This window comes from Anomaloglossus baeobatrachus, chromosome 5 (assembly GCF_048569485.1).
Source record: "Anomaloglossus baeobatrachus isolate aAnoBae1 chromosome 5, aAnoBae1.hap1, whole genome shotgun sequence".
In the NCBI taxonomy this organism is placed as follows: Eukaryota; Metazoa; Chordata; class Amphibia; order Anura; family Aromobatidae; genus Anomaloglossus; species Anomaloglossus baeobatrachus.
Window position 1 is genome coordinate 6,648,142 of NC_134357.1, and position 12,094 is coordinate 6,660,235.

Below are 12,094 nucleotides of genomic sequence, written 5' to 3' on the forward strand. Positions count from 1 at the left end.
ATTGTATGCAGGAGAGCAGACAGCAGCTGCAGAACTACAAGTCTCAGCATCCTCCATTCACTAGTGCATGCAGGAGAGCAGACAGCAGCTGCAGAACTACAAGTCTCAGCATCCTCCATTCACTAGTGTATGCAGGAGAGCAGACAGCAGCTGCAGAACTACAAGTCTCAGCATCCTCCATTCACTAGTGTATGCAGGAGAGCAGACAGCAGCTGCAGAACTACAAGTCTCAGCATCCTCCATTCACTAGTGTATGCAGGAGAGCAGACAGCAGCTGCAGAACTACAAGTCTCAGCATCCTCCATTCACTAGTGTATGCAGGAGAGCAGACAGCAGCTGCAGAACTACAAGTCTCAGCATCCTCCATTCACTAGTGTATGCAGGAGAGCAGACAGCAGCTGCAGAACTACAAGTCTCAGCATCCTCCATTCACTAGTGTATGCAGGAGAGCAGACAGCAGCTGCAGAACCACAAAGCTCAGCATCCTCCATCCAGGACTGTATGCAGTTTTTTGCCCAAAAAGAAAAAAAAAAATGACATGGGCTTCGCCATATTTTTGTATGCTAGCCAGGTACAGCAGGCAGGTACGGGCTGCCCCCAACCCCCAGCTGCCTATTTGTACCCGGCTGGGAACCAAAAATATAAAGAAGCCCTTTTTTTTAATTATTTCATGAAATAATTTTAAAAAAAAAATGACGTGGGCTTCGCCTAATTTTTGAGTCCAGCCGGATACAACTAGGCAGCTGGGGATTGGAATCCACAGTGCAGGGTGCCCATGCTTTCTGGGCACCCCCACTGCGAATTGCAGTCCGCAGCCACCCCAGAAAATGGCGCTTTCATAGAAGCGCCATCTTCTGGCGCTATATCCAACTCTTCCAGCTGCCCTGGTGACGGGTGGCTAGCTAGGTAATAATGGGGTTAGCGCTAGCTGTATATTATCAGCTAGCCCTAAGCCCGAAATTCATGGTGTCACGCCAATATTAGACATGATGGCCACCATGAATTTCTAGTAATGATAAAAAAAAACACAACACACAGAAAAATATTTTTATTAGAAATAAAACACAACACAATTAGTGACTCCATCTTTATTGAAATAAACCCCCCTCCGCAGTAATCCTGGGTTAGGGTCCCGCGCCGTCCAATCCGGATCCAATATCATCTGATCGGTTTGCTGGAAGGCAAAGCGATCAGATGATGTGTCAGGATCAAGTGCCTGAATCCCATCACACATCAGCTGATTGTATAAAAGCCGATTATACAATCAGCTGATGCATCAGTAGAAAAAAAAAAAAAAATAATACTCACTTATGTGCTGTGCTGATTACCGGCAGCTCCTGGAGCGATCGAGTGGACAGGAGTCTGATCCCGTCCGATCGCTGCAGCAGCTGCCGGTAATCAGCTGATGAAGTCCCCTGACGGCAGGATCAGCTGATAGCCGGTCGAGCGCGAAGAAGCCGGCGAGACTACGATCAGCTGATGCGTCAGGTGACTGCATCAGGTGATCCACCGCCAGGTCCTGCAAGCAAGGTCCTGCCCCGGGGAGACTGCACACAGCCAGAGCGGCAGTACCGGGAGGAGCTGGGAGCGGGCATGGCACCGGGACCCTGCAGACAGGTGAGTATATATGACATTTTTTTTTTTTTCTACTGTTCACTTTGGTTTTCGCCGCTGCCTCCACCTCCCGCCCAGACATGGCGCCGCACGGAGCTGACATGCACAGGACGGGAGGTGGACGCAGCGGTGACGGTACCGGGAGGATTCATGCTTCTGTGTTTACCAACAGAAGGAATCCTCTTCCTGTACACGTCACTGTAGTGCCCACCCCTTGCGTTTATAGCTGCGTTTTTAGTCATAGAAACGCGGCTATATGCGTTTTTCATTGCGTTTTTAACATCTCATTGAATTCAATGAGTGAAAAACGCAGTGAAAAACGCAGAAATAATTGACATGCTGCGTTTTTGTGGTCACCACAAAAACGCAGCTAAAAAAAAACGCTGTGTGCGGACAGCACTTCTGAAAACCCATTGACATTGCTGGGGAAGCAACGTCACTGCGTTTTCAGCACCAAAACGCGGTAAAAAACGCCGCTAAAAACGCGGCAAAAAACGCTTAGTGCGCACAAGGCCTTACAGTATGATTATCACCAGATCGGGGGTGTATGGTTTGTGGTCGGGGGGTGTCAGTCTACAACTAGGGGTGTACAAGCTGTGGCTGGGGGTGTACAGTCTGTGGCCGGGGCATACGTAGTAAGGGGCATACGGACTGCAGCCCGGGTTGGCCAGGCTTTCATGTCCCGCTCACCTTGCCAGCTGTCGTTGCACACACACAGCTTCTCTCCGGTCAGGTCGCAGTAGCCATGGTCTGGGCTGCCGCAGTTATTTTTGCAGTAGGGGATGTCGCAGGCTTCTCCCTTCCAGTATTTGTCGCATTCACAGTACACGCGGCCCGGGACGGAGCTGCTGGTCGCACATTTGCCATGGCCGGAGCAGTTACTGGGACAGGAGTTTATTCTGTGGAAGAAGAAGCAGAACGGTTACTGCGATACAGCGGACGCCATGTCGGGGGCTCACATGCGGACTCCTTGTTGGGGGTGGGGGGGGAGGAAGGGGGCTCATGCGGACGCCATGTCGGTGGCTCACATGCAGACGCCATGCCGGGGGTGGGGGGAGGGGGCTCACGTGCGGACGCCATGTCGGGGGCTCACGTCACAATTTTGCTCCATACAATCCTCATGTAGGGAATAAGGCCCCCCCCTTCATTATACAGAAAGCGGGGGCCACATGATACACCGTTCACACGTCACATGAATCACAGACATCGGACGTCCCCCCGTGGGAGCGCCGTCACACGGAGGAGAACGTGGAGGAGCGCGGCGTCTACGTACGAGTAGAAGATGTTGAATCCAGTCAGGTTGTACGCGGCGTCGCTGAAGAAGTGCAGGAGGGCGTAACCTGATGTGGTGACCACCTCCGGGACGGTTTCATTTCCAGCTGCTTCAGGAACGATCAGACCACTGCAAGGAGAGAGGAAAATACAGGGATTACCACAATGTCTGACACCGATACACTGTAACGAGCCCTCAGCTGCATCATCACGGGGGTCCAGGGTCTGAATATAAACACACCACTGAAGTCACATCGCGGTGCAGCGCACAGGACGCTCTCAGGCCGCAGAGGTCACATGTCACAGTGCAGCACACAGGCCGCTCTCAGGCCGCAGAGGTCACATGTCACAGTGCAGCGCACAGGCCGCTCTCAGGCCGCAGAGGGGACATGTCACAGTGCAGCACACAGGCCGCTCTCAGGCCGCAGAGGTCACATGTCACAGTGCAGCACACAGGACGCTCTCAGGCCGCAGAGGTCACATGTCACAGTGCAGCACACAGGACGCTCTCAGGCCGCAGAGGTCACATGTCACAGTGCAGCACACAGGACGCTCTCAGGCCGCAGAGGTCACATGTCACAGTGCAGCACACAGGCCGCTCTCAGGCCGCAGAGGTCACATGTCACAGTGCAGCACACAGGCCGCTCTCAGGCCGCAGAGGTCACATGTCACAGTGCAGCACACAGGCCGCTCTCAGGCCGCAGAGGTCACATGTCACAGTGCAGCACACAGGCCGCTCTCAGGCCGCAGAGGCCACATGTCACAGTGCAGCACACAGGCCGCTCTCAGGCCGCAGAGGTCACATGTCACAGTGCAGCGCACAGGCCGCTCTCAGGCCGCAGAGGGGACATGTCACAGTGCAGCACACAGGCCGCTCTCAGGCCGCAGAGGTCACATGTCACAGTGCAGCACACAGGACGCTCTCAGGCCGCAGAGGTCACATGTCACAGTGCAGCACACAGGACGCTCTCAGGCCGCAGAGGTCACATGTCACAGTGCAGCACACAGGACGCTCTCAGGCCGCAGAGGTCACATGTCACAGTGCAGCACACAGGCCGCTCTCAGGCCGCAGAGGTCACATGTCACAGTGCAGCACACAGGACGCTCTCAGGCCGCAGAGGTCACATGTCACAGTGCAGCGCACAGGCCGCTCTCAGGCCGCAGAGGTCACATGTCACAGTGCAGCACACAGGACGCTCTCAGGCCGCAGAGGCCACATGTCACAGTGCAGCGCACAGGCCGCTCTCAGGCCGCAGAGGCCACATGTCACAGTGCAGCGCACAGGCCGCTCTCAGGCCGCAGAGGTCACATGTCACAGTGCAGCACACAGGACGCTCTCAGGCCGCAGAGGGGACATGTCACAGTGCAGCACACAGGACGCTCTCAGGCCGCAGAGGTCACATGTCACAGTGCAGCACACAGGACGCTCTCAGGCCGCAGAGGCCACATGTCACAGTGCAGCACACAGGCCGCTCTCAGGCCGCAGAGGTCACATGTCACAGTGCAGCACACAGGACGCTCTCAGGCCGCAGAGGCCACATGTCACAGTGCAGCGCACAGGACGCTCTCAGGCCGCAGAGGTCACATGTCACAGTGCAGCACACAGGACGCTCTCAGGCCGCAGAGGTCACATGTCACAGTGCAGCACACAGGACGCTCTCAGGCCGCAGAGGCCACATGTCACAGTGCAGCACACAGGCCGCTCTCAGGCCGCAGAGGCCACATGTCACAGTGCAGCACACAGGACGCTCTCAGGCCGCAGAGGCCACATGTCACAGTGCAGCACACAGGCCGCTCTCAGGCCGCAGAGGCCACATGTCACAGTGCAGCACACAGGCCGCTCTCAGGCCGCAGAGGCCACATGTCACAGTGCAGCACACAGGCCGCTCTCAGGCCGCAGAGGCCACATGTCACAGTGCAGCACACAGACCGCTCTCAGGCCGCAGAGGTCACATGTCACAGTGCAGCACACAGGCCGCTCTCAGGCCGCAGAGGTCACATGTCACAGTGCAGCACACAGGCCGCTCTCAGGCCGCAGAGGTCACATGTCACAGTGCAGCACACAGGACGCTCTCAGGCCGCAGAGGTCACATGTCCCAGTGCAGCACACAGGCCGCTCTCAGGCCGCAGAGGTCACATGTCACAGTGCAGCACACAGGCCGCTCTCAGGCCGCAGAGGTCACATGTCACAGTGCAGCGCACAGGCCGCTCTCAGGCCGCAGAGGTCACATGTCACAGTGCAGCACACAGGCCGCTCTCAGGCCGCAGAGGTCACATGTCACAGTGCAGCGCACAGGACGCTCTCAGGCCGCAGAGGCCACATGTCACAGTGCAGCACACAGGACGCTCTCAGGCCGCAGAGGCCACATGTCACAGTGCAGCGCACAGGACGCTCTCAGGCCGCAGAGGGGACATGTCACAGTGCAGCACACAGGACGCTCTCAGGCCGCAGAGGCCACATGTCACAGTGCAGCACACAGGCCGCTCTCAGGCCGCAGAGGTCACATGTCACAGTGCAGCGCACAGGACGCACTCAGGCCACAGAGGTCACATGTCACAGTGCAGCACACAGGCCGCTCTCAGGCCGCAGAGGTCACATGTCACAGTGCAGCGCACAGGACGCACTCAGGCCGCAGAGGTCACATGTCACAGTGCAGCGCACAGGCCGCTCTCAGGCCGCAGAGGTCACATGTCACAGTGCAGCGCACAGGCCGCAGAGGCCACATGTCACAGTGCAGCACACAGGCCGCTCTCAGGCCGCAGAGGCCACATGTCACAGTGCAGCGCACAGGACGCTCTCAGGCAGCAGAGGTCACATGGCACAGTGCAGCACACAGGATGCTCTCAGGCCGCAGAGGTCACATGTCACAGTGCAGCACACAGGCCGCTCTCAGGCCGCAGAGGTCACATGTCACAGTGCAGCACACAGGCCGCTCTCAGGCCGCAGAGGTCACATGTCACAGTGCAGCGCACAGGACGCTCTCAGGCCGCAGAGGTCACATGTCACAGTGCAGCACACAGGACGCTCTCAGGCCGCAGAGATCACATGTCACAGTGCAGCGCACAGGACGCTCTCAGACCGCAGAGGTCACATGTCACAGTGCAGCACACAGGACGCTCTCAGGCCGCAGAGGCCACATGTCACAGTGCAGCACACAGGACGCTCTCAGGCCGCAGAGGTCACATGTCACAGTGCAGCACACAGGCCGCTCTCAGGCCGCAGAGGTCACATGTCACAGTGCAGCACACAGGCCGCTCTCAGGCCGCAGAGGTCACATGTCACAGTGCAGCACACAGGACGCTCTCAGGCCGCAGAGGTCACATGTCACAGTGCAGCACACAGGCCGCTCTCAGACCGCAGAGGTCACATGTCACAGTGCAGCGCACAGGACGCTCTCAGGCCGCAGAGGTCACATGTCACAGTGCAGCACACAGGCCGCTCTCAGGCCGCAGAGGTCACATGTCACAGTGCAGCACACAGGACGCTCTCAGGCCGCAGAGGTCACATGTCACAGTGCAGCACACAGGATGCTCTCAGGCCGCAGAGGCCACATGTCACAGTGCAGCACACAGGACGCTCTCAGGCCGCAGAGGTCACATGTCACAGTGCAGCACACAGGATGCTCTCAGGCCGCAGAGGTCACATGTCACAGTGCAGCACACAGGCCGCTCTCAGGCCGCAGAGGTCACATGTCACAGTGCAGCGCACAGGACGCTCTCAGGCCGCAGAGGCCACATGTCACAGTGCAGCACACAGGCCGCAGAGGCCACATGTCACAGTGCAGCACACAGGACGCTCTCAGGCCGCAGAGGTCACATGTCACAGTGCAGCGCACAGGACGCTCTCAGGCCGCAGAGGTCACATGTCACAGTGCAGTGCACAGGCCGCTCTCAGGCCGCAGAGGTCACATGTCACAGTGCAGCACACAGGATGCTCTCAGGCCGCAGAGGCCACATGTCACAGTGCAGCACACAGGACGCTCTCAGGCCGCAGAGGTCACATGTCACAGTGCAGCGCACAGGCCGCTCTCAGGCCGCAGAGGTCACATGTCACAGTGCAGCGCACAGGACGCTCTCAGGCCGCAGAGGTCACATGGCACAGTGCAGCACACAGGACGCTCTCAGGCCGCAGAGGTCACATGTCACAGTGCAGCGCACAGGCCGCTCTCAGGCCGCAGAGGTCACATGTCACAGTGCAGCGCACAGGCCGCTCTCAGGCCGCAGAGGTCACATGTCACAGTGCAGCGCACAGGACGCTCTCAGGCCGCAGAGGTCACATGGCACAGTGCAGCACACAGGACGCTCTCAGACCGCAGAGGTCACATGTCACAGTGCAGCACACAGGCCGCTCTCAGGCCGCAGAGGTCACATGTCACAGTGCAGCACACAGGCCGCTCTCAGGCCGCAGAGGTCACATGTCACAGTGCAGCACACAGGCCGCTCTCAGGCCGCAGAGGTCACATGTCACAGTGCAGCACACAGGCCGCTCTCAGGCCGCAGAGGTCACATGTCACAGTGCAGCACACAGGCCGCTCTCAGGCCGCAGAGGTCACATGTCACAGTGCAGCACACAGGACGCTCTCAGGCCGCAGAGGTCACATGTCACAGTGCAGCACACAGGCCGCTCTCAGGCCGCAGAGGTCACATGTCACAGTGCAGCACACAGGCCGCTCTCAGGCCGCAGAGGTCACATGTCACAGTGCAGCACACAGGCCGCTCTCAGGCCGCAGAGGTCACATGTCACAGTGCAGCACACAGGCCGCTCTCAGGCCGCAGAGGTCACATGTCACAGTGCAGCACACAGGACGCTCTCAGGCCGCAGAGGTCACATGTCACAGTGCAGCACACAGGACGCTCTCAGGCCGCAGAGGTCACATGTCACAGTGCAGCGCACAGGCCGCAGAGGTCACATGTCACAGTGCAGCACACAGGACGCTCTCAGGCCGCAGAGGTCACATGTCACAGTGCAGCGCACAGGCCGCAGAGGTCACATGTCACACTGCAGCACACAGGCCGCTCTCAGGCCGCAGAGGTCACATGTCACAGTGCAGCACACAGGACGCTCTCAGACCGCAGAGGCCACATGTCACAGTGCAGCACACAGGACGCTCTCAGACCGCAGAGGTCACATGTCACAGTGCAGCACACAGGACGCTCTCAGACCGCAGAGGCCACATGTCACAGTGCAGCACACAGGACGCTCTCAGGCCGCAGAGGTCACATGTCACAGTGCAGCGCACAGGACGCTCTCAGACCGCAGAGGTCACATGTCACAGTGCAGCACACAGGCCGCTCTCAGGCCGCAGAGGTCACATGTCACAGTGCAGCACACAGGCCGCTCTCAGGCCGCAGAGGTCACATGTCACAGTGCAGCACACAGGCCGCTCTCAGGCCGCAGAGGTCACATGTCACAGTGCAGCACACAGGACGCTCTCAGGCCGCAGAGGTCACATGTCACAGTGCAGCACACAGGACGCTCTCAGGCCGCAGAGGTCACATGTCACAGTGCAGCACACAGGCCGCTCTCAGACCGCAGAGGTCACATGTCACAGTGCAGCGCACAGGACGCTCTCAGGCCGCAGAGGTCACATGTCACAGTGCAGCACACAGGACGCTCTCAGGCCGCAGAGGTCACATGTCACAGTGCAGCACACAGGATGCTCTCAGGCCGCAGAGGCCACATGTCACAGTGCAGCACACAGGACGCTCTCAGGCCGCAGAGGTCACATGTCACAGTGCAGCACACAGGATGCTCTCAGGCCGCAGAGGTCACATGTCACAGTGCAGCACACAGGCCGCTCTCAGGCCGCAGAGGTCACATGTCACAGTGCAGCGCACAGGACGCTCTCAGGCCGCAGAGGCCACATGTCACAGTGCAGCACACAGGCCGCAGAGGCCACATGTCACAGTGCAGCACACAGGACGCTCTCAGGCCGCAGAGGTCACATGTCACAGTGCAGCGCACAGGACGCTCTCAGGCCGCAGAGGTCACATGTCACAGTGCAGTGCACAGGCCGCTCTCAGGCCGCAGAGGTCACATGTCACAGTGCAGCACACAGGATGCTCTCAGGCCGCAGAGGCCACATGTCACAGTGCAGCACACAGGACGCTCTCAGGCCGCAGAGGTCACATGTCACAGTGCAGCGCACAGGCCGCTCTCAGGCCGCAGAGGTCACATGTCACAGTGCAGCGCACAGGACGCTCTCAGGCCGCAGAGGTCACATGGCACAGTGCAGCACACAGGACGCTCTCAGGCCGCAGAGGTCACATGTCACAGTGCAGCGCACAGGCCGCTCTCAGGCCGCAGAGGTCACATGTCACAGTGCAGCGCACAGGCCGCTCTCAGGCCGCAGAGGTCACATGTCACAGTGCAGCGCACAGGACGCTCTCAGGCCGCAGAGGTCACATGGCACAGTGCAGCACACAGGATGCTCTCAGGCCGCAGAGGTCACATGTCACAGTGCAGCACACAGGCCGCTCTCAGGCCGCAGAGGTCACATGTCACAGTGCAGCGCACAGGACGCTCTCAGGCCGCAGAGGTCACATGGCACAGTGCAGCGCACAGGCCGCTCTCAGGCCGCAGAGGTCACATGTCACAGTGCAGCGCACAGGCCGCTCTCAGGCCGCAGAGGTCACATGTCACAGTGCAGCGCACAGGACGCTCTCAGGCCGCAGAGGTCACATGGCACAGTGCAGCGCACAGGACGCTCTCAGGCCGCAGAGGTCACATGTCACAGTGCAGCACACAGGACGCTCTCAGACCGCAGAGGTCACATGTCACAGTGCAGCACACAGGCCGCTCTCAGGCCGCAGAGGTCACATGTCACAGTGCAGCACACAGGCCGCTCTCAGGCCGCAGAGGCCACATGTCACAGTGCAGCACACAGACCGCTCTCAGGCCGCAGAGGTCACATGTCACAGTGCAGCACACAGGCCGCTCTCAGGCCGCAGAGGCCACATGTCACAGTGCAGCACACAGGCCGCTCTCAGGCCGCAGAGGTCACATGTCACAGTGCAGCACACAGGACGCTCTCAGACCGCAGAGGCCACATGTCACAGTGCAGCACACAGGACGCTCTCAGACCGCAGAGGTCACATGTCACAGTGCAGCACACAGGACGCTCTCAGGCCGCAGAGGTCACATGTCACAGTGCAGCACACAGGCCGCTCTCAGGCCGCAGAGGTCACATGTCACAGTGCAGCACACAGGACGCTCTCAGACCGCAGAGGCCACATGTCACAGTGCAGCACACAGGACGCTCTCAGACCGCAGAGGTCACATGTCACAGTGCAGCACACAGGCCGCTCTCAGACCGCAGAGGTCACATGTCACAGTGCAGCACACAGGCCGCTCTCAGGCCGCAGAGGTCACATGTCACAGTGCAGCACACAGGCCGCTCTCAGGCCGCAGAGGTCACATGTCACAGTGCAGCACACAGGACGCTCTCAGGCCGCAGAGGTCACATGTCACAGTGCAGCGCACAGGCCGCAGAGGTCACATGTCACAGTGCAGCACACAGGACGCTCTCAGGCCGCAGAGGTCACATGTCACAGTGCAGCGCACAGGCCGCAGAGGTCACATGTCACACTGCAGCACACAGGCCGCTCTCAGGCCGCAGAGGTCACATGTCACAGTGCAGCACACAGGACGCTCTCAGACCGCAGAGGCCACATGTCACAGTGCAGCACACAGGCCGCTCTCAGGCCGCAGAGGTCACATGTCACAGTGCAGCACACAGGACGCTCTCAGACCGCAGAGGTCACATGTCACAGTGCAGCACACAGGACGCTCTCAGACCGCAGAGGCCACATGTCACAGTGCAGCACACAGGACGCTCTCAGGCCGCAGAGGTCACATGTCACAGTGCAGCACACAGGCCGCTCTCAGGCCGCAGAGGTCACATGTCACAGTGCAGCACACAGGCCGCTCTCAGGCCGCAGAGGTCACATGTCACAGTGCAGCGCACAGGACGCTCTCAGGCCGCAGAGGTCACATGTCACAGTGCAGCACACAGGCCGCTCTCAGGCCGCAGAGGTCACATGTCACAGTGCAGCGCACAGGCCGCTCTCAGGCCGCAGAGGTCACATGTCACAGTGCAGCGCACAGGACGCTCTCAGGCCGCAGAGGTCACATGGCACAGTGCAGCACACAGGACGCTCTCAGGCCGCAGAGGTCACATGTCACAGTGCAGCACACAGGCCGCTCTCAGGCCGCAGAGGTCAGATGTCACAGTGCAGCACACAGGCCGCTCTCAGGCCGCAGAGGTCACATGTCACAGTGCAGCGCACAGGACGCTCTCAGGCCGCAGAGGTCACATGGCACAGTGCAGCACACAGGCCGCTCTCAGGCCGCAGAGGTCACATGTCACAGTGCAGCGCACAGGACGCTCTCAGACCGCAGAGGTCACATGTCACAGTGCAGCACACAGGCCGCTCTCAGGCCGCAGAGGTCACATGTCACAGTGCAGCACACAGGCCGCAGAGGCCACATGTCACAGTGCAGCACACAGGCCGCAGAGGCCACATGTCACAGTGCAGCACACAGGCCGCTCTCAGGCCGCAGAGGTCACATGTCACAGTGCAGCACACAGGCCGCTCTCAGGCCGCAGAGGTCACATGTCACAGTGCAGCACACAGGACGCTCTCAGGCCGCAGAGGTCACATGTCACAGTGCAGCGCACAGGATGCTCTAAGGCCGCAGAGGTCACATGTCACAGTGCAGCACACAGGACGCTCTCAGGCCGCAGAGGTCACATGTCACAGTGCAGCACACAGGCCGCTCTCAGGCCGCAGAGGTCACATGTCACAGTGCAGCACACAGGACGCTCTCAGACCGCAGAGGCCACATGTCACAGTGCAGCACACAGGACGCTCTCAAGGCCGCAGAGGTCACATGTCACAGTGCAGCGCACAGGACGCTCTCAGGCCGCAGAGGTCACATGTCACAGTGCAGCACACAGGCCGCTCTCAGGCCGCAGAGGCCACATGTCACAGTGCAGCACACAGGCCGCTCTCAGGCCGCAGAGGTCACATGTCACAGTGCAGCACACAGGCCGCTCTCAGGCCGCAGAGGTCACATGTCACAGTGCAGCGCACAGGACGCTCTCAGACCGCAGAGGCCACATGTCACAGTGCAGCGCACAGGACGCTCTCAGGCCGCAGAGGCCACATGTCACAGTGCAGCGCACAGGACGCTCTCAGCCCGCAG

General features: G+C 59.8%; 1 protein-coding gene across 29 annotated transcripts in view; it reads right to left on the bottom strand.

Moving 5' to 3' along the window:
• The window catches only part of ATRNL1 (attractin like 1), a 721,691-nt gene that overhangs the window by 624,961 nt on the left and 84,636 nt on the right, over positions 1-12,094 (bottom strand). For all 29 annotated transcript variants that reach the window (XR_012754170.1, XR_012754182.1, XR_012754180.1 and 26 more), the window contains exons 4-5: positions 2,888-3,016; positions 2,305-2,513 (exon numbers count right to left, since the gene is read on the bottom strand). Coding sequence is in view for 1 of the 29 variants with exons in the window: in XM_075348149.1 (XP_075204264.1) it covers positions 2,305-2,513; positions 2,888-3,016 (338 nt within the window). In the remaining 28 variants the exon portion in view is untranslated. The remainder of the gene's footprint in view (positions 1-2,304; positions 2,514-2,887; positions 3,017-12,094) is intronic.